The 20,537-nt window shown below is 40.7% G+C and overlaps 1 protein-coding gene across 4 annotated transcripts in view; it reads left to right on the forward strand.

Annotated features, from left to right (window-relative positions):
* The window catches only part of ubr4 (ubiquitin protein ligase E3 component n-recognin 4), a 57,051-nt gene extending 37,141 nt beyond the window's left edge, over positions 1–19,910 (forward strand). For all 4 annotated transcript variants that reach the window (XM_061058211.1, XM_061058208.1, XM_061058209.1 and 1 more), the window contains 48 exons: positions 505–609; positions 837–974; positions 1,106–1,274; positions 1,532–1,736; positions 1,814–1,927; positions 2,238–2,447; positions 2,537–2,686; positions 2,785–3,012; positions 3,128–3,206; positions 3,318–3,560; positions 3,914–4,082; positions 4,352–4,496; positions 6,102–6,187; positions 6,290–6,377; positions 6,686–6,879; positions 7,062–7,301; positions 7,403–7,541; positions 7,715–7,840; positions 8,252–8,380; positions 8,474–8,823; positions 9,075–9,165; positions 9,323–9,407; positions 9,803–9,930; positions 10,161–10,290; positions 10,617–10,777; positions 10,972–11,081; positions 11,426–11,567; positions 11,798–11,879; positions 12,029–12,202; positions 12,405–12,526; positions 12,644–12,841; positions 13,035–13,115; positions 13,254–13,341; positions 13,558–13,685; positions 13,852–13,959; positions 14,083–14,199; positions 14,317–14,507; positions 14,675–14,848; positions 14,933–15,032; positions 15,202–15,420; positions 15,571–15,684; positions 16,134–16,276; positions 16,384–16,509; positions 16,602–16,796; positions 16,941–17,165; positions 17,557–17,647; positions 18,454–18,616; positions 18,810–19,910. In XM_061058211.1, the coding sequence (XP_060914194.1) occupies positions 505–609; positions 837–974; positions 1,106–1,274; positions 1,532–1,736; positions 1,814–1,927; positions 2,238–2,447; positions 2,537–2,686; positions 2,785–3,012; positions 3,128–3,206; positions 3,318–3,560; positions 3,914–4,082; positions 4,352–4,496; positions 6,102–6,187; positions 6,290–6,377; positions 6,686–6,879; positions 7,062–7,301; positions 7,403–7,541; positions 7,715–7,840; positions 8,252–8,380; positions 8,474–8,823; positions 9,075–9,165; positions 9,323–9,407; positions 9,803–9,930; positions 10,161–10,290; positions 10,617–10,777; positions 10,972–11,081; positions 11,426–11,567; positions 11,798–11,879; positions 12,029–12,202; positions 12,405–12,526; positions 12,644–12,841; positions 13,035–13,115; positions 13,254–13,341; positions 13,558–13,685; positions 13,852–13,959; positions 14,083–14,199; positions 14,317–14,507; positions 14,675–14,848; positions 14,933–15,032; positions 15,202–15,420; positions 15,571–15,684; positions 16,134–16,276; positions 16,384–16,509; positions 16,602–16,796; positions 16,941–17,165; positions 17,557–17,647; positions 18,454–18,616; positions 18,810–18,874 (7,058 nt within the window). In that variant the 3' untranslated portion in view covers positions 18,875–19,910. The remainder of the gene's footprint in view (positions 1–504; positions 610–836; positions 975–1,105; positions 1,275–1,531; positions 1,737–1,813; positions 1,928–2,237; positions 2,448–2,536; positions 2,687–2,784; positions 3,013–3,127; positions 3,207–3,317; positions 3,561–3,913; positions 4,083–4,351; positions 4,497–6,101; positions 6,188–6,289; positions 6,378–6,685; positions 6,880–7,061; positions 7,302–7,402; positions 7,542–7,714; positions 7,841–8,251; positions 8,381–8,473; positions 8,824–9,074; positions 9,166–9,322; positions 9,408–9,802; positions 9,931–10,160; positions 10,291–10,616; positions 10,778–10,971; positions 11,082–11,425; positions 11,568–11,797; positions 11,880–12,028; positions 12,203–12,404; positions 12,527–12,643; positions 12,842–13,034; positions 13,116–13,253; positions 13,342–13,557; positions 13,686–13,851; positions 13,960–14,082; positions 14,200–14,316; positions 14,508–14,674; positions 14,849–14,932; positions 15,033–15,201; positions 15,421–15,570; positions 15,685–16,133; positions 16,277–16,383; positions 16,510–16,601; positions 16,797–16,940; positions 17,166–17,556; positions 17,648–18,453; positions 18,617–18,809) is intronic.
* The last annotated feature ends 627 nt before the right edge of the window (positions 19,911–20,537 follow it).

Raw genomic sequence — 20,537 nt, forward strand, 5'->3', positions numbered from 1 at the left:
CTCAATTAAAGACAGCAATAGACCAGCAGAGTATGGAAGCCCAACTCTTGGCAAATTGTTCGTTGCCTGTGCGTCCATTCAGTATGTGGCGGCAGCAGCTCAGTCGGTAGGGACTTAGGTTGGGAAACAGAAGGTTGCCGGGTCAAGTTCCAATGCGGACCATAATTTGTAAGTTGGTCTGGTAGCTGGAGAGGTGCTAAGGCACTTCCCGAGCACTGCCGAAATGCCATTGAGAAAGGTGTGCTCCCTACGTAGTAGCCCCACTCTGACATCTCTCCAATAATGCATGTCCACAGGTCATGTTTGTGCATGTGTGTGATTGTGAATAAGAGATGTGAAAAATTAAATGTAGATGGCGGGTATAAACAAATTGTGAAGGAAAACTTTCTTATCTTTTAGTTGTTGGCCTTGAATGACTGACCAAATATTTTTATGTTGTGCCTAACTCTGCCTAATAATTTGTATTAGTGCAACTAATGTACTTCACATATTATTGACATTCAGGCAGTAGCAGCAGTGCTCTTGGCCTTCAGAGCCTTGGCCTTTCTGGCCAGGCCCCGAGCTCCTCTTCACTAGATGCTGGAACCCTTTCAGACACCACAGCATCAGGTAACATGAATACCACAGTTCATAGTGTTGGATCAGTAAAAAGCTAGAGTTTTATATCTGCAAGATGGCTTATCCTCTTTACAATCTGTCATGTTAAAAATTAAAAAGAAAGCTAAGTGTTTTGAATGTTCTGCATGTTTTTTGTTTGATATACAACAAGTGTAAACATGTATCCTGGCCAGATGACTGCGGTGTATTTACTGTTACAGCTATTGCTATGATTTCAGCACCAGCATCAGATGATGAGGGCAGCACAGCTGCCACTGACGGCTCAACACTGCGGACCTCCCCAGCTGAGCACGGCGGCAGTGTTGGCTCAGAGAGTGGAGGTTCTGCAATTGACTCTGTTGCAGGGGAACACAGTGGTGGGTTATTTCAGATAAAACTCCTGTGACCCTGACCATAATGAATATGAATTTCCTATGTTTTATATATCCCATCCTTTATTTCCCCATACTTCAGTTTGAATGTATTAACTAAAGTTATGTGTGTCCAGTGTCAGGACGCAGTAGTGCTTATGGTGATACAACAGTAGAGGGCCACCCTGCTGGTCCAGGCAGTGTTAGCTCCAGCACTGGAGCTATCAGCACCACCACAGCCCAGCAGGAAGGTGAAGGCTCAGAGGGAGAAGGAGAGACTGAGGGAGACATCCACACAAGCAACAGGTTAGACAATTGAAATGCAAATCAAGATAATACATTAAGTAAGAAGCTTCATGTTCATTTTTGCTGACAGCAAACTACTTAATAGGACACTGTATCTACCATCCTTCGCCACTACTATGACCGTGTCGAGGGAATAAGTTTAGACATTTTGTTTCTGGGGGCTGCAGTTAAGAGTTTGTCATGAAGAATATCAGTTTGGGCATCATATGTTCAACTTAAAATTAAGTGTGTTTCCTTTTATTTGTGTTTCTTGTTAGGCTTCACATGGTTCGTCTCATGTTACTGGAGCGCTTGCTTCAGCACCTTTCTCAGCTCCACAATGTAGGTGGAGTCCAAGCCATCCCTTACATGCAGGTCATCCTCATGTTGACCTCTGACCTGGATGGGGAGGATGAAAAGGATAAGGGTGCCTTGGATGACCTGCTAGCACAGCTCATTGCTGAGCTTGGCATGCACAAGAAGGTAACCACCGTCTCCCTATGATGAAACAAGCTTTGTATATTATTCTCTCTTACAAACTCCACTTTATCCCTTTGTAGGACGTGTCTAAGAAGAACGAACGAAGCTCTATCAATGAAGTTCACCTCGTCATCATGAGACTGCTCAGTGTCTTCATGTCTAGAACCAAGTCTGGCTCCAAATCCTCCTCTGAGGTACATCCCCTCTCTTGTCTTTGTGACCTCTTCACTGATTACAGAAATGGAAATTTGTTAAATTTTGCAAGCAAGTTACAACAGCTCGTGATGAGCCATATTCAATTAAACCCCTAATCCATTTTTAGACATCATAGTTAGTTTCAAAGCAACCACAAAATAACCTTTGAAGTTACCTGCATTGCTCACATGAATCTTTCTGTGACTGAATGTCTTGATAAACAGTTTTGTACTTTGTTGTTGGTGCTATAAAATAGCTATGCTTGTACATTGTTCTACATGTAATATGCTCACTCTTTTTTTGTTCTAGTCATCTTCACTTATTTCGAATGCCACAGCAACGGCCCTTCTCAGCCTGGGTGCTATTGACTACTGTCTGCATGTGCTCAAATCGCTCCTGGAGTTTTGGAAGAGCCAACAGGGTGAAGAGGAGCCTGTGGCTGCCAGCCAGCTCCTCCGCCCACACACAGCCTCCTCCCCCCCTGACATGAGTCCTTTCTTCCTTCGCCAATATGTCAAGGTATCAGATAGCAGGGGAAAAACATCTTGGTCATTATAAGTGTAAAAGAGTGAATTTTGTAAAATTAATTTTAATGTTGACTTGTTCAGGGACATGCTGCTGATGTGTTTGAAGCCTACTCCCAGCTTTTGACGGAAATGGTGCTCAGGCTGCCGTATCAGATCAAGAAAATAGCTGATACCAACCCACGTATCCCACCACCAATCTTTGACCATTCCTGGTTTTACTATCTGTCTGAGGTAATTATGTTATACTTAAGCAGTTTTATTTTTAAAACCTCTGTCTCTACACAAGAGATACTAACAACCACTTAATTCTGTCTTCCTTTTCCCTCCAGTATCTGATGATTCAACAGACACCATTTGTTAGGAGGCAGGTCAGGAAGCTGTTGCTTTTTATCTGTGGATCAAAGGAAAAGTACCGTCAGCTGCGGGATCTGCACACTCTGGACTCTCATGTGCGCAGCATCAAGAAGCTGCTGGAGGAGCAGGGCATCTTCCTCCGAGCAGGAGTGGTCACAGCCACGTCTGGATCAGCCTTGCAGTATGACACACTCATCAATCTGGTGGGTGTTCCCTGAACACAGTACTTTGACATTTGGGAATATATTTAAGGCCCCCCTATTTTCTCAATTGTGCTGCCTGTTTTGCTTTGTGATTTACTTGTATCTTTTTGTGCAGATGGAACATCTGAAAGCTTGTGCTGAAATTGCCACTCAGAGGACTATCAATTGGCAGAAGTTCTGCATGAAGGATGACTGTAAGTTGTTTGTTAGCAACTTCTGGAACTAGAAACAAAAATGCTTTAAAGGTTTGCAGTGTTAACATTGTGTCTTTTTTCCCTCTGCTTATCTGTTTCCCTTTTTTCCAGCTGTTTTGTACTTCCTGCTACAGGTCAGCTTCCTAGTGGATGAGGGTGTTTCCCCAGTACTTCTGCAACTACTGTCCTGTGCCCTGTGTGGCAGTAAGGTCCTGGCCAGCTCCTCCTCCTCGTCTTCATCAGTATCAGGAGGGGGCTCCGGTAGTGCTGGACAGACAGGAGCTTCCCAGTCCTCACAGAGCAAGTCCTCCAGTAAGAAGAGCAAAAAGGAGGACAAAGAGAAAGACAAAGAGGGTGAGGCAATTGTTAACTGTAATAAACACAACGTTAATTTGGTGTTGAAACTTTATTCACCTCCCGGTGGACACACACAACAGCCAGCAGCCAGTCTCGCCGCACATACACGACACACTGCGTGTGCCGCCCCAGTTCAAGGTTCACATTGAAAAACATGTTTACCGTAAGTAACATGGTAAGAAAGAAATACAAGTTAACAGCAATGACACAGACTTTCTCAGCATACAAGATCTTGTTTATATAACACACATTCAGTTTCCAAAATATTGTGAAGAGGATATGTGTCATTTAAACTGGACAGTTGGTGCTATTTTTGTTGATTGGGTTTTACCTTTGCACACTGACAACAGGTGATGGAGTTGGCAGCCAGGAGGACCAGCTTTGTATGGCTCTGGTCGGTCAGCTTAACAAGTTTGCAGACAAAGAGACCCTCATCCAGTTCCTGCGCTGCTTCCTGTTGGAGTCAAACTTATCTGCTGTCCGCTGGCAAGCCCATTGCTTGGCACTTCATATCTACAGGTACTGTGGACATCTATAACATTCAGAAATTCACAGACAGCTAAGTTAAGTCAAAAACTAAAACCAAAGTGAGTCTAGTTAACACAATGTGTCTTTTGTTCATGACTTCTTATCACCATTTATATGTTGATAACCCACAAAACAAATTTGAAAGTGACTGACTAATTAATAAACAATGTAATGACTGTTGGGATAAAAACTAAAAATAGACTAAAAACTTTTTAAAACTGCATTCTTTCCCTATGGCTGACATATTTATCTCTTTGTAGGAACTCCAGTAAATCTCAGCAGGAGCTGCTGCTGGAACTGACTTGGGCAATCTGGCCTGAGCTTCCTGCATATGGTCGCAAAGCTGCCCAGTTTGTTGACCTGCTTGGATACTTCTCACTCAAAACCCCTCAGACAGAGAAAAAGGTTTGTTTGAAGGCCTCATGGGCTATAAATTCACCAGTTTTTATTTTAACTATTTTTTTTTAGTATTACTTTGCTGGCCATAGTCCCTCCTTTTAGTCACAATAATTGCTTTTGCATTCATCTGAAATGATAATTGTCTTTGCTCTTTTACCTTCTATTTAGGATAATTAGACACAGAAATTCTCAGGCTTTTAAAAATGTATTTAATTTATTTTACCATAAAAATGTTGTCGTTGAGATACAATAACTCCTTTTCATAGTCCTGGCCAGGACAGCAGCATGAAGGTTTCACACAGAAAACAAAAGACAGACGATAAATTACATCAATCAACTACCGAATTATGAATTAACGACTTTCAGGGGTGCAAACTTGTCACCTTTCGGCGAAATTTGCCGTTTTGGATCCCAAATAGGTCATTTGTGTGATTCATTTAGATCTGCAATAAAAATATTTGGAGGGGGGTGGGGTCTACTGCAAACGTCAAGTCGTTTCATACTGATTGCGGTCAGAGCGGTCTGATTGCTCAACACAGCACGAAGAAAGTACTTCCGGCCCCTGTAGCCAGTCATTACAACGCGGTCAGCACTGTTACAAAATCTTGGAGGTGCACGGCTGGGCACTCAGATCCATTCTTGCGCCGACCGCGATTGCGCAATATCGCCGCGCCGACCGCAACAAGCATGAAACCTGATTCAATGAGTCGCAATGTGCAGCACATGGCTAATTTACATAACGTTGTTTTTCCATGAAAACACTGTGGAAAGATTCGAAGTCTGGCTAGCAAGCCAGCCTTTCTGTTCAACATACTGTCTGATCATATTTACCGTTTGGTAGCCATAGGTAAAGATGTTGAGAGAAATGCATGCTAGCTTGAAGGTAACTTCATACAGCTTTCTGGTTCATTATTATCTCAGGCAACATTAAAGTGACAGCTGGTCAACAAATGTAATACGGTAGGCCAGAGGGAATATCACCTTAATGAAAATCAGCAGGAGCAAAACATCAGTTTAATATATTGATAATGTTACATATATATGATAGAAAAGATGGGAAACTATTGCCATACTTGATGACTGCATTATAATGCTCTCTCAGACTCTGCTCTGGGAGCTACTTGCATAGTGACTGCCCTTCACATCACCCCTTAGTGGAACATAGTAAGCCCAGTTCTGCAAATTCATCCCATTTATAAAAAGGGACTGAAGGTTGGGAGCATGGGTGTTTCATGTTTCACTGAAGCTTTATCAAAAAGTTAGAACAGAACATAGATATAGACAAGCAAATGTGTTTTTCTTATTGTTTGCACTGCTTCTTTAGTCAGTCTGATTGCTAAAATTGTCTGTAAATTCACATTTTAAAGCTGATATTTAAAAAAAAAAAATCTTCCCGGGGGAACATGCCCCCGGACCCCCCCCTACGAGGTTTGGATCCATGTCACCTTTTTCATCCCTGATCAGTTTGCACCCCTGGACTTTAAAGTATTTTGGAATTTGAAACTAATGTTCCTCAATCTCTTTGTATCATTATCATTGATATGGCTACCTTCTTCTGAGTGATGAATTGTCCTTATAAATATTATATATTATTTTCCTTGTCTGTTCCAGCTGAAGGAGTATTCTCAAAAGGCTGTGGAAATCCTGAGGGCCCAAAACCACATTCTGACAAACCACCCCAACTCCAACATCTACAAGTATGTTTACCCAAGCATGCTTTTTTTTTTCTAGCAATCAAAATGCAATTTTCACTCATTGACATTTTCTACATGTAATATTGTAATGTTTCTTTCCTGCAGCACTCTGTCAGGATTGGTGGAGTTTGATGGTTTTTTTCTCGAGAGTGACCCCTGCTTGGTTTGCAACAATCCAGAAGTTCCTTTCTCAGTATGTACAATACAACGTCACCCATTTGACACAGTTACCAGCCTCAAAGTACACAAGCAGTTCAGCGAAAATACGTTTTACACACTTGTGTGGTTGTTACAATGCTTACGGTTGGTTAGAGGCTGGGTCATTTTGAGTTTTATAGTTTTTAGTTGTAGTGATCAGATGTGACAAATTGTATATCCATGCCATTTCTATAAAGCAATCCATTATAATATGACTGTTCAGTCACAACACAGACAAGTTTAGATGACACAGTCTGTTTCTGATATAAATATTGTCTTGAATGTCCTCCATTTGTTTTCCAGAATATAAAGCTGTCATCAATCAAAGTGGACACTCGCTATACCACCACACAGCAGGTTGTCAAGCTCATCGGCAGCCACACAATAAGCAAAGTCACAGTGAAGATTGGTGACCTCAAACGCACAAAAATGGTCCGCACCATCAACCTCTACTACAACAACAGGACTGTACAGGCTATTGTGGAGCTGAAGAACAAGTACGTTTCAACAAAGAACCTTTTTTTAATTAATAAGGTGTTCGTACATTTGTTTCAAATGAATGATCTTTCAGGATAGAAAGTTTTCACCATGGCCAGATTGCTGCATTAACATAGTTTCTACTGTGGTTTAAACTCAAACTGTTGACTTGACATTCTGTTTTTTTTGTTTTGTTTTTTAGACCTGCTCGTTGGCACAAAGCCAAAAAAGTCCAGCTGACCCCAGGACAGACAGAAGTAAAGATTGACCTACCTCTGCCAATCGTTGCATCAAACCTGATGATTGAGTTCTCTGATTTTTACGAGAACTATCAGGCCTCCACCGAGACCCTGCAGTGTCCCCGCTGCAGTGCCTCTGTGCCAGCCAATCCTGGGGTCTGTGGCAACTGTGGTGAGAATGTGTATCAGTGCCACAAGTGCAGGTTAGTAGCAGGTTTCCTCTGCTAGTCTAGAAATATTGGGGAGCAGTATGGAAATAACATGAAGTGTATTGTATTTTAACTGTATGGCTTTTTACTATTAGGTCAATCAACTACGATGAAAAAGATCCCTTCCTGTGCAATGCCTGCGGTTTCTGCAAATACGCCAGATTTGACTTCATGCTGTATGCTAAACCATGCTGTGCTGTGGATCCCATTGAGAATGAAGAAGACAGGAAAAAGGTAAGCAGTAGCTGTTTCAGGAAATAAAACAAAGAATGAGTGTCATTTTAGAAAGTCTTACATGGCAAAAAAAGTTGGAAATGTTTTGTCCCAAATTTATTTTTGAGTCTTGATTCTCCACCTTTACTTTGCGTATTTTTTAAATATTTAATGTAAAAAAAATTTTGCTGCAGGCTGTGACCAATATCAACACGCTACTGGACAAAGCTGACCGAGTTTACCACCAGCTCATGGGCCACCGGCCACAGTTAGAAAGCCTGTTGTCCAAAGTGAATGAAGCTGCACCTGAGAAACCACAGGTTTGTCACAAGAGGGGCATAAACAGTTCTTTTTAGTGTGATAGTAGATGTGGGTTATCAATTAATTTGTAGAAAATCTATTTTTTTCCATAGTTGTTAGATGAACATATTTTCAATACGTAGTTATTGAGATCAAATATTTTCCTAAGTAATTTTGAAAGATATTGGCACCTGACAATCATCATGGGCATGACACTTAACATGTACTTAATGCCTTTTTCCTAAATCCTTAAAGCGTTTGTATCATGTGTCATTTGTATGACTTTCACTCATTATTGTCGGTGTAATGTTTTAGTTTGTTACTATGTTCTTGTTTTCCCAGAAATGTTCTTTTCAGCATGTTTTCTATCTGCCTTATTTCTACAATTTTATTTAATGTTACTGTTTCCTCTTGTCCTGTGTTATCCTCAGGACGACACTGGAGCAGGTGCAGGACTTGGCACATCCTCTGCTAATGTGAACAGATACATTCAGCAGCTGGCTCAAGAGTACAGTGGAGACTGCAAGACATCCTACGATGAACTCTCCAAGATTATCCAGGTTAAAGAAGAAAAACACTTATGTCAAGTTAACACTACCACTTGTTTCTTTCCCTTCTCAAATTTATCTCTGGCCTATTCTTTTTGTTTGCAGAAAGTACTTGCATCTCGTAAAGAGCTCCTGGAGTATGATCTGCAGCAGAGAGAAGCTGCCACAAAGTCATCTCGCAGTAGCAGCACTCACCAGCCCACCTTCACTGCCAGTCAGTACCGCGCCCTCTCAGTGCTAGGCTGCGGCCACACCTCCTCAAACAAGTGCTATGGCTGTGCTTCAGCTGTCACCGGCCATTGTATCACACTGCTCCGGGCCCTTGCCACAAACCCAGCTCTTCGGCAGATCCTGGTTCTCCAAGGTCTTATTCGTGAGCTGTTTGAGTATAACCTGCGGCGAGGTACAGCAGCTATGAGGGAGGAGGTGCGCCAGCTTGTCTGTCTCCTCACCAGGTATGTCCATCTTCTAGCTAAGTAGAAGACCTGAGTAAGGCTAATAGATGCCCTGACTACCATTGCAAAGTACAGCACACAAAGAAGCTATATATTTATATATCTGTCCCTTGTAACCTTTTACTGTACATCACATTGTTTTTATCACTTTTGACATTTAATCAATCACCACTGCAATACACATTGCATAACATTTGATGCACACAATTATCATTCTTTTTCTTACTTCCCCTTATATTTTCCTGTTACAGAGATCATCCAGAGGCCACCCAACAGATGAATGACCTCATTATCGCCAAGGTGTCGGCTGCCCTCAAAGGACACTGGGCCAATCCTGACCTGGTATGTATTCCATTATGTCCTACTAGAAGATGATTTTAATATTCCAAACTAGCATTGTGATTCTGCTATTGAAAAAAAAAAGTGATTTTTTGGAAAAATCATCATTTTGTTGAAGGGATTTTAATTTTGATATGAATATGCTGTCCTCGTTTTACAGGTTAGCAATCTGCAGTACGAAATGCTTTTACTGACTGACTCCATTTCAAAAGAGGGAGGATGCTGGGAGTTGCGGTTGCGATGTGGTAAGCCCAATTTGTCAAACTTATCAATGGTGTATTTATTTGAGGCTGGAGTCTAAGCCTGTGGTGAGAAGTTTAATTAGTAGTAGCTAATGCCCTTGTTTGAGTGACTTTTTCAAATTGGCCTTAGTGGTAAATAGGCTGAGTTCATCTGTAGGGTATGTTGTGGTGGACTTTTAGTTATGAATAATGACTGACTAACAAACATTCAGTCTGACAATTTCTCCATGGACATCACACCCTTTCTTAGCTTCTGATGAAGCTTTAAAGAATGCTTAGAACCAGTTACAATATGTTTTTATTAAGATACCTCACACCCTTTATTGTTTTAGTCATAGTGAGTAATTACAATTTTGGTCTTTGTCTAACTTCATTGTGTTGATTTTTTGTCAATGTAGCCCTCAGTTTGTTCCTCATGTCGGTGAATATAAAGACGCCTGTTGTTGTGGAGAACATCACTCTTATGTGCCTGAGAATCCTGCAAAAGCTGATCAAGCCTCCTGCTCCCACTAGCAAGAAAAATAAGGTAAATATGCTCTAACACTACTATGAGTTTACTGATCTTTTCTGGCTCTCATTTGATTTTTACAGGACTGCAGGTAGAAGTGATACAGTATAGGTTTCAAGGAGGTCAGATTGAATAATTCAAAGTACACCCCCTATAAAACTTAGAATGATATCTTCTGTGTCGGTCAGGGAACATGTTGTAATCAAATGGTTACTAACACAGTATTGTGTGTTTGTTTTTGGTTAAAGGATGCTGCTGTTGAGTCTCTGACCACCGTTAGGCCCTACAGTAATGAAATCCATGCCCAGGCCCAACTCTGGCTCAAGAAGGACCCCAAAGCATCTTATGAGGCCTGGAAAAAGTGTCTCCCAGCAAGAGGTAAATACTACGACGCAAGGGGGGTCACATGGATAGGTTTTTTTTTGTATTTTGCACATTTTTGTATTGTTATTTTGGGCACTTATTTGATCAATTGCGCACACATCTTAGTAATTTGCACACAAGTCTTTCATTTACATTTTTTTTGTTTAATTTAATGCCCATGCAGTAAACAAAATTGGTGTTCTAAATAGTATATTATATTAAAATACCTTGACTGAACAAACAATTAATAAGTCAAACATTTTCTTCTTTTAGTAAAATAATGCTAAAGAAAATCTCGTGATGATGAGCTTTTTATGGTTGAGTTTTCTTGATACTAATAGGTCAGGAGTCTGGGACGAAGCCTCAAGGGAAGGTTGAGTTACGAAGGCAGTACCTGCTGGAAAAGTACGTGTGGAAGTGGAAGCAGTTCATGAGGTCCAGGAAAGGGGAAGGCCTCTTTCCTCGCCTCCTCAAACTGAGCCACAACAACTGGCTGCGACAGGTACCAATTCTTTTTATTTATTCCACAGCATGTTGCAAGTGTTTTTGTTGCTCAGCATATCTTTCGTTAGAAATCAAGCCAGTAATATTTTAAAGACTGAAGGATTATCATTTTTTCTTGAATCTTATTTTTTGAAGTGTTTTGAAGCATCGTATTAAAATTAATTGTCGACTGAAAGTACTTGTTTATTGCAGGTCCTATTCACCCCTGCCACTCAGGCAGCCAGACAGGCGGCTTGTACTATTGTGGAGGCACTGACCACAATCCCCAGTCGCAAGCAACAAGTCCTGGACCTTCTTACGAGGTAAGAATATTTTAAGGATCAGCATGTCAGAGATCACGTCATTTGTATAAGGGATATTTATTAACTTTCATTAGAGCACTGTAGAACTAGGACTTGAAGATGGTAGATTTGTTCAAACAAAAACCTGAAATGATTTAGGAGAAATTACTATTAAACTGACCAAACCATTTCATGCAAATTATAGGCTTCTTGGCTTTATTTGAGGTTTCTATCTTTTTAAATGAATATTGTATAATACTTGAAGCCAAAGTGTAGACCTGGGCTGCTGTGATATAACTCTTATATATGTGTGTGTGTGTGTGTGTGTGTGTGTGTGTGTGTGTGTGTGTGTGTGTGTGCGCCAGTTATCTGGATGAGTTGAGTGTAGCTGGAGAGTGTGCAGTGGAGTACCTGGGTCTGTACCAGAAGTTGATCAAGCCAACACACTGGAAGGTTTACCTAGCAGCTCGTGGAGTCCTGCCATACATTGGCAACCTGATCACCAAGGTAATGTTCCTAAAAATCAAACTGATTTCATTTGATTATTCTTGATAATTTAACCACTTCATGGGCCATAGATGTCTCGCTTTTTAAACGTTTCTTTAAGTGCATGGTGTTTGGTATCAATATTGGCAACAACAAAGGCAGTAGATGTTTTAAAATGTCAGTATTGTTCAAAATGTCAATAATTGTAAATCACCTGGGTATTTCAATTCTCTGTTATATTCCCTGTTTAGGAAATAGCCAACCTTCTGGCTCTGGAGGAGGCCACACTGAGTACAGACTTACAGCAAGGCTATGCACTTAAAAGCCTGACAGGTATTATTTATTATGTAAAACATCAAAACTAAAATATGCATACCAGTCATTTTTACACCACAGGTTAACATGAGGCTTATTTCTGAATGTTGTTTTGATTGTCTTTGTTGAGCTCTAAAATGATTTGTATGTGTTTGGTGTCGCTGCAGGATTGCTCTCTTCATTTGTGGAGGTGGAGTCCATTAAGCGGCATTTCAAAAGCAGACTAGTCGGCACAGTGCTCAACGGCTACCTGTGTCTGAGGAAACTGGTCGTCCAGCGCACCAAGCTCATCGATGAGACTCAAGACATGCTGCTTGAGATGCTTGAGGACATGACAACAGGTTCGCAAGTTCCAACAGACAAGACATCTAACCATTTTTCCAAGTTTATAGAAATGTGTTTCAGTCATAATAAGCAAGAGATTAAAATTGTTTAAACTGCTGTTGTGTATCTCAATGAAATAGGTAAAGAGTATATAATAATTCTGTTTCCGTTTTCTGCATACGAAAAATCAACATTGTTAACTTGTTGTGCTGATAATAGGTACTGAGTCTGAAACCAAAGCCTTCATGGCAGTGTGCATAGAGACTGCAAAGCGGTACAACCTGGATGACTACAGGACACCAGTGTTCATTTTTGAGAGGCTGTGCAGCATCATCTATCCTGTGAGTTATCTTAACTTTGGTTGATATTAATAAGAACACGCCTAACTATAATGGTAAATAAATGGTTAAAAAACAGCTGTAAATCTTATGAGGAGCTTGTCTCATCTTTGTGTTTAGGAGGAGAACGAGGTTACAGAGTTCTTTGTCACTCTGGAAAAGGATCCTCAGCAGGAGGACTTCTTACAGGGCCGCATGCCAGGAAACCCCTACAGCAGCAATGAGCCTGGTATTGGCCCTCTCATGAGGGACATCAAGAACAAAATCTGCCAAGACTGTGACCTGGTGGCACTTCTTGAGGATGACAGTGGCATGGAGGTAAAACAAATCTATACATATATATATATATATATATATATATTCTATGCACTTTTTTTAAAACTTCAGTTCCCTGCATTTTAAGTACACATTTTCTTGTTTTGGTGCTAGTTTTTACCAAGTGTTCACTACTACCTTTAAATTCTTAAAGCAGATCTTTTGCTCAAGTTGATGTCACTTTGTTTTTCTTCAGCTTCTGGTGAACAACAAAATCATCAGCTTGGATCTGTCAGTGGCAGAGGTTTACAAAAAGGTCTGGTGCCCTACAAATGAGGTGAGAGTCGTAATAATTTCACAGTGATTCCATCTTTCTGAAGATCATTTTTAATAGTTTAAATTGTTTTTAAATGTGCACTCCAAGTATTCAGCTAAAAACCACTAAAGCATGGATCCTAACGCTTTTTTTCTTAAGGGTGAGCCTATGAGAATCATCTATCGAATGAGAGGTCTGCTGGGAGATGCCACTGAAGAGTTCATAGAGTCACTTGACTCAACCACAGGTTAGATCTACTGTGAAATGACATTATGTTATTACTCTGAGTCATACATGGCTTGCCCACAAATGTCTGAATCTATTGGTTTACAGAATCCATTAGCCTGAAGGACATGTGGCATGCCAGGTGCCTTTATTCAAGTCCCTTGTGATAAAGTTGTGGGAAATATTTGTTTGGGATTATCCGAAATGATCAGAAAAACATGATCTGATTTTGTTGCAGATGAGGAGGAAGATGATGAGGAGGTGTACAAGATGGCAGGGGTCATGGCACAGTGTGGAGGACTGGAGTGTATGCTCAACCGGCTGTCTGGAATCAAAGACTTCAAACAAGGACGACATCTACTAACTGTAAGCAGACATTTCCTTCAGAATGTTTTTAACGTCACATGGTAATTCTCATTCTCTTACTTTAATAAAGCCTGCTAAAACGTGGGGGGAAACTTTTAATACTGTGAATAAATGAACTGGCTTAGCTTTCAGATGTCTTATCAACTGTGATCTGTCTCACTCCCAGGTTTTGCTGAAGTTGTTCAGTTATTGTGTGAAGGTGAAGATCAACAGGCAGCAGCTGGTTAAACCAGAGATGAACACACTCAACGTCATGCTGGGCACTCTAAACCTGGTGAGTGTCACGTTGACACATTCTTATTGTGTAGTAGTTAAATAGGCTTTTATCAAACAGTTGATCGGTTTCCTTGTTGGTGTTTCAGGAAACACAGTTTAATCTTAGTCCCTTTTTCTTCAGGCTTTAGTGGCTGAACAGGAGAGTAAGGACAGTGGTGGAGCCTCCATAGCAGAGCAAGTTCTAAGCATCATGGAGATAATTCTGGATGAAGCCAATGCTGAGATCTCAGAGGATAAGGTAAGAATTTAAATAGTCTCAAAATAAACAATAACAAAATAAACAATAACAAAAAATCAGAAGCATTTCATTCTTGTAACTCCTGGATCTAAACGTGGGCTGGTTTGTCATTTGCAGGGCAACTTGCTGCTGACAGGAGACAAAGATCAGCTGGTCATGTTGTTAGACCAGATCAACACTCCATTTGTGCGCTCCAACCCAAGCGTGCTACAAGGTCTGCTGCGCATCATCCCATACCTGTCCTTTGGTGAACTAGAGAAGATGAGGATCTTAGTAGAACGCTTCAAACCATGTTGCAGCTTTGACAAGTGAGCATTGCTCCGCTTTCCCCAAATAAGCACATATACAGTTTTAAAAATGGATAATGTCCTGGTCTTTTGATAAAGAACAAAAGACAACCTGTGCCGTTTCAGAGACTGTTGAGGTATTACAGTTTGTGACAAAGAAGAACTGACCCCTGCCTTTGTATTCTAAGGTATGACGAGGAGCATAGTGCAGATGACAAAGTGTTCTTGGATTGCTTCTGCAAAATCGCTGCTGGAATCAAAAATAACAGCAATGGCCATCAGCTGAAGGACCTTATTCTCCAGAAAGGAATAACACAGAGTGCACTGGACTACATGAAGAAACATATCCCAAATGCCAAAAAGTAAGTCTTCTCTCAGCATAGCACAGTCCAAAGAAGGTCTGATAAAACAGTAGAAATTAATTAATTTGTTTGAACTGTCAAAAGTCTGGATGCAGATGTCTGGAAAAAGTTTCTCTCCAGGCCGGCTCTACCCTTCATTCTCAGATTGCTCCGTGGTTTGGCTACCCAGCATCCCCCCACACAGGTACTAAATATTGTGCCCCATTATGTCCAACAATAAAGTATTGATTACTTTAGAACATTTTCATGTATAAAGGATAACGTTCAAGAAACACCATACAACCATATGTCCCAGCTTGCAGACACAGCTTTGCAACCTTACATGACTGTATGTCTTCTCATACTGTGTTCAGGTACTCATAGGCACAGATTCCATTACCAACTTGCACAAGCTAGAGCAGGTCTCCAGTGATGAAGGCATTGGCACTCTGGCAGAAAACCTTCTGGAGGCGCTAAGGGAACACAGTGATGTCAACCTGAAGATTGATGCAGCCCGTAGAGAAACCAGAGCTGAGAAGAAGCGTATGGCTATGGCCATGAGACAGAAGGCCCTGGGAACACTGGGCATGACGGTACTCTTCTCCTCTTGTATCTACCCTTTTCTCAGTTTTATTTTCTTCATCCATTTAAATCCATTGGGATCATTTTGTGTGTCTGCCTCTCTACATTTGATACAATAGCCCAATGTGATCATTGTGATTTTTGTGTTTGTGCCTTTTCAGACCAATGAGAAGGGTCAAGTGGTGACCAAGACCTCACTGTTGAAGCAAATGGAAGAGCTCATTGAGGAGCCGGGCTTGACCTGCTGTATCTGTAGAGAAGGTTACAAGTTTCAGGTACAAAACTCAACAAAGATTATGGGTGGAAAACACTATACCTTAGTTTATGGTCAGTATTGGAGATGATGTATACTGGTATCTTTCTGCAACTATAATTCCTCCTGTGCATAGCCATAACAGCAGCCTAGTGAAAATCTGATGAGTAAAACAGTAGCACAAACAGTTGTTGAATATATTCTAAACTTTATACTACATCATTGTAAATACATAAATGTATTTATAACTTATAAACTGCTTTAAAACAAAATGTAGGGGATTTAAAGTAAAGTGTTATCTAAGAAGTCATTTACATCCTCCAACTTCCAGACCAGTTGCACGTTTGAATTCATATAGGATAGGACTCATACAGGATATACCTTTTTAACTTTCAAAACCCCTGAGAACCCTCAATGTGGTGTATCGAATTAACATTTCTGTCATGTTTTACTTCTCTTTTTTTTTCACAGCCAACCAAAGTCCTGGGTATTTACACTTTCACAAAGCGTGTGGCCTTGGAGGACTTCGAAAACAAGCCTCGCAAGCAGCAGGGCTACAGCACTGTGTCGCACTTTAACATAGTCCACTATGACTGCCATCTGGCAGCTGTCAGGTAGCAGCTCAGACTTTCATCTTCAAAGTACCCTTTTAAATATTTTCCAGTGTAATCATACATTAAATCAAATCCAATCAAACATTCTTTATTTTTTCCTGGGGCAGGCTGGCTCGTGGACGAGAGGAGTGGGAGAGTGCTGCTCTCCAGAATGCTAACACAAAGTGCAATGGGCTGCTTCCTGTCTGGGGGCCACATGTGCCAGAATCAGCTTTTGCTACATGCTTAGCAAGGTAAACAAAATGCATCAGTACACGTGCAACAAAAATGTATTTAATTTAGTCCACAGTACATCATTCCTAACTGATTTATGTCTTCCCAACAGGCACAACACATATCTGCAGGAGTGCACAGGCCAGCGGGAACCTACGTACCAACTCAACATCCATGACACCAAACTTCTGTTTCTCCGCTTTGCTACTGAACAATCGTTCAGTGTGGACACAGGAGGAGGAGGGCGAGAGAGCAATATCCACCTCATCCCCTACATCATCCACACTGTCCTCTATGTCCTCAACACGTACGTACTGTTGATGTATTAATGAAATTCACCTTCAGGATGAAAGACAAAACCATACACTGACCAGCATTCAGCTGGTATAAGCTCTTGTATGTCTGATGTTCATCTCATTATGCTTTGTAAAATATCTCACTTACTCTGCAGTACAAGGGCTACGTCCCGGGAGGAGAAGAACTTGCAGAGTTTCCAGGAGCAGCCATGTGAGAAATGGGTTGAGGGCTCGTATGATGTTGAAGGACCGCACTATTTCACCATTTTGGCCATGCACATCATGCCACCAGAACGCTGGAGGACCTCACGACTATACTTCCTACGAAGACTCCTGGTCACTGCACACACCCGGAAGGTCTCGGCAGTCTGCACCAACAAGTAGGGAACTTGAGCTTTGTTTTATTTTTTGTGCTTCTTTGTTTTACAACTGACCCAGGGGTGACACCCCAGTCTAACATACCAGGGAAGTCAAGTAAGAAATGGCTAGCATTCGATGACCACTTTCACCCATTCTTTATTAGCTCCCAATAGTATTTGTAAAAGGTGTCTATAGCAGAGGCTAACATTATTTTACTGATATGACCTGAGAAAGTGTCACACAACCTCTTGTTGATAGTTTTATTTTAAAATACTTAAAAACCACCTAAAGTTCTGGATCTTAGTCAAGAAACTATACTGACTGCATTATGACATTTCATATCAAACTTGGAATACATTTAATTTAAAAACAAGTTCCAGCTGTGATCCTCTTCGTTTCTTTTCTTTCTAGACTCACAGATAAAACACCAAAGGAATACGCAGTCTATCGCTCACCTCTTCTCTTCTGGGGCCTGGTGGATTTTGTCTACGACATGTTCAGGGTGAGTAAGGATTTCAGAACTTCTCTGATGTCACAAAAATCTTTGAGCTATCAACCAGCATTTCCTATTGAGAATATGTGATGTTTGCTGTGGTATGCTTTGGAGCTGTCACATGAATCAGTAAGGTTCGAGCACATCCACTTTCAGACAAAGGCTTGCAAAGCAAAACCAAAATATGAGTGTGACTTTATTAAACTGTGATTACAGTCAGGAGAAGCTTTAGACCTCTTTGTTTCTGATGGACGGTCTACCTCCCCCCACCCCCTTGCTCCCTATCCCTCTTCCTGCATCTTATCCCATCTCTCCCTCTATCCCTTTCCAAGCCCGGCGCAGTCTAGGCCTGTGAAGACTGTTTTGTCATGAGCCGGGGATCCGGCCGAAGATTTCTGCCTTTTAATAAGACAGTTTTTTCTTACCACTGTAACTTTTTCTGCTTTGCTAAAGTGCTCATGATGGATAGGCCGGATCTTTGTAACATAGCAATAAGTAAGGTCTTTTACCTGCTTTTTGTAACATAACAATGAGTAAGGTCCTTTACCTGCTTTTTATAACATAACACTAAGTCAGGTCTTTTTACCTGCTTTTTGTAACATAACAAAGAGTAAGGTCTTTTACCTGCTTCTTGTAAAGTGTCTCGAGATAACACTTGTTATGAGTTGACGCTATACAAATAAAAATTGATTGATTCATTGATTTCATGTCAGCTGGACTTATTGTGGCTTTTACCTGTATATAATAAAACATTACTTTTCAGTTTGAGGACTGCAATGGGTTGACTGTCTCTTTTCTTACCTTTGGACATACAGAAAGTACCGACCAGCAACACAGAGGGGGGCTGGTCCTTCTCGCTGGCAGAATATGTCCGTCACAACGACATGCCCATCTACGAGGCCTCAGAGCGTGTGCTCAGGGCCTTCCAGGATGAGCTCATGCCCGCCGAGTCCTTGTCAGAGTTCTTTGATGTCGTAGGTCAGTATATAAACCATAGGAACTTTGTAGAGGCTCAGTTTTGAAAATTCTAACGCTGATAGAACTGGGATTTTCTCTGATACTTCATTAAATTTGTAGTGTCAACAAGGGACATGAAATTCTTGCTGTAATGTCTAAACTATAATGTGACATAATTGTTCACATGTAACTTGATTTTATGTTTCTCTTCTAGGTCTTCTCTCTGAAATCACAGACCCAGACCTCTTCCTGCAAGAATTGTTGAACTCTTTGCCCTAAGGGCCACTCCTCAACCCAGACCCCTCTCAACACACCACAGCCCTGCAAATAATGTCTGGACACCTACCAACTGAAAAAGAAAAAGAGCTTCTCTTTTCACACATTGACACACATACTGAGTACACACAGAGTATACACCATGCTTCTTCTTCTACACTCACTTTCTTCCCCTATATGGCATCTTCAAATTATCTAAGCAGAAACTATGTGTAGTCTTAAAAAAAAATCATCCGCTTATGGCAACATTTCTGTAACATTACACAAGGCTGTAATAAGAGGCGGGGAACACACTAAAACAGAATTTACACTTTGCCCCTTGGTTGTCACCTCCTTCATCTACAATGAGGACAAATTAAACCAGAGTGTAAATCTTTTTACGACTGCCAACAAACCTGAAGCTTGATCATTCTTCTGTCTGTAGAGGATATCACAGATGTCACAGAATGGCAGTCTAAGGAAGTCAAATGATTCATGTCAATAAAAAACATTTGACGTACTGATGGTAATATGCTGTGAATTCTGTTTTAGTGTGTAAATCTATTTGATCGTCAAACCCACCCACCATCCCACCAACACCCTCTTAAATTGGGGTGCAAGTTGAGGTTACTAAAAATGTTTTGGGATTTGACCCACCATGTGTTAAGAGTGACATTTGGTTTTATCCTGTTTTCCTTTTTGTTTCATTGGTTTAAGTTTTTGGTCGGGGCTTGGTCAATGAAAGGAAGTTTCACTGTCCTATTGTTTTGAGCTAACCTGTCTTCTGGGCTTTTGCTGTTTGGTCTTTATGTAGGTTCTAACTGGAATTTGAGTGATGAACAGAAAAAAATGTTTTTGGTTTAGTGTGTATGTGTGTGATTCTTTTATCAGTCTCAGAAGCAGAATGGGGACAAAATGATGAATACAAGTTTGTTTTATTATTTTTTTCAATAAAGCTTTGCTTTCATGACAAAGTGAACTTTGATTTGTAAAAGATTCCATATGTTGCAGTGAAATATCAGACCTGTCTAAATTGAAAATAAAACAGACCTACACTATATCCTCAAAAACTTTTTCTTTGAGTAAGTATTTTCTTCATTTCTCTGCAATGCAATCCCAAATGTCATTTTGGTTTCCACAAAATCACTGGTAACACTGTTGTGTCAATCCCAAGAACAGATTTCAGGTGAGCAAGAACCCCTTACTATTCCCAGTGACGAATTACATTTTCAAACTTACATATTGTTAAAAAGGTTCCTTCACCCAATCCTGCTGCTACAATGTTCCGCTGTTGCTTAATGTCTGCTTTTACAATTTAGCCTCTGATTAATAAAGCTGTAATAATTACATATCTGATCCAGGGTTACCTCTTCTGTTCCAGCTGCTGTTTACACTCTTAGAAAAGAAATCACTTTCTGTCTCCAGTAATTCCTCACATTTGTTTTCCAGTTGACCAAAGCTTTTTTATGAGATTTTGACAATTGACAATTGATAAGTCTCAGAAAAGAAAAGTTATCTGATGTCCATCTTTCGGTTTCAGCTTCACAGCCCTGATAATGAGTGGGCTTGACGGGGTCATTAACATGTTTTCTCTCCTTAATTATGCACTACTCTGATTTCTAGCTTCACCAGAGGTGAGGATGAGTCGACAAATGATGTGAAATCTGTTGTCGAAATTTGTCACTGA

This window comes from Labrus mixtus, chromosome 15 (genome assembly GCF_963584025.1).
Source record: "Labrus mixtus chromosome 15, fLabMix1.1, whole genome shotgun sequence".
Classification (NCBI taxonomy): domain Eukaryota; kingdom Metazoa; phylum Chordata; class Actinopteri; order Labriformes; family Labridae; genus Labrus; species Labrus mixtus.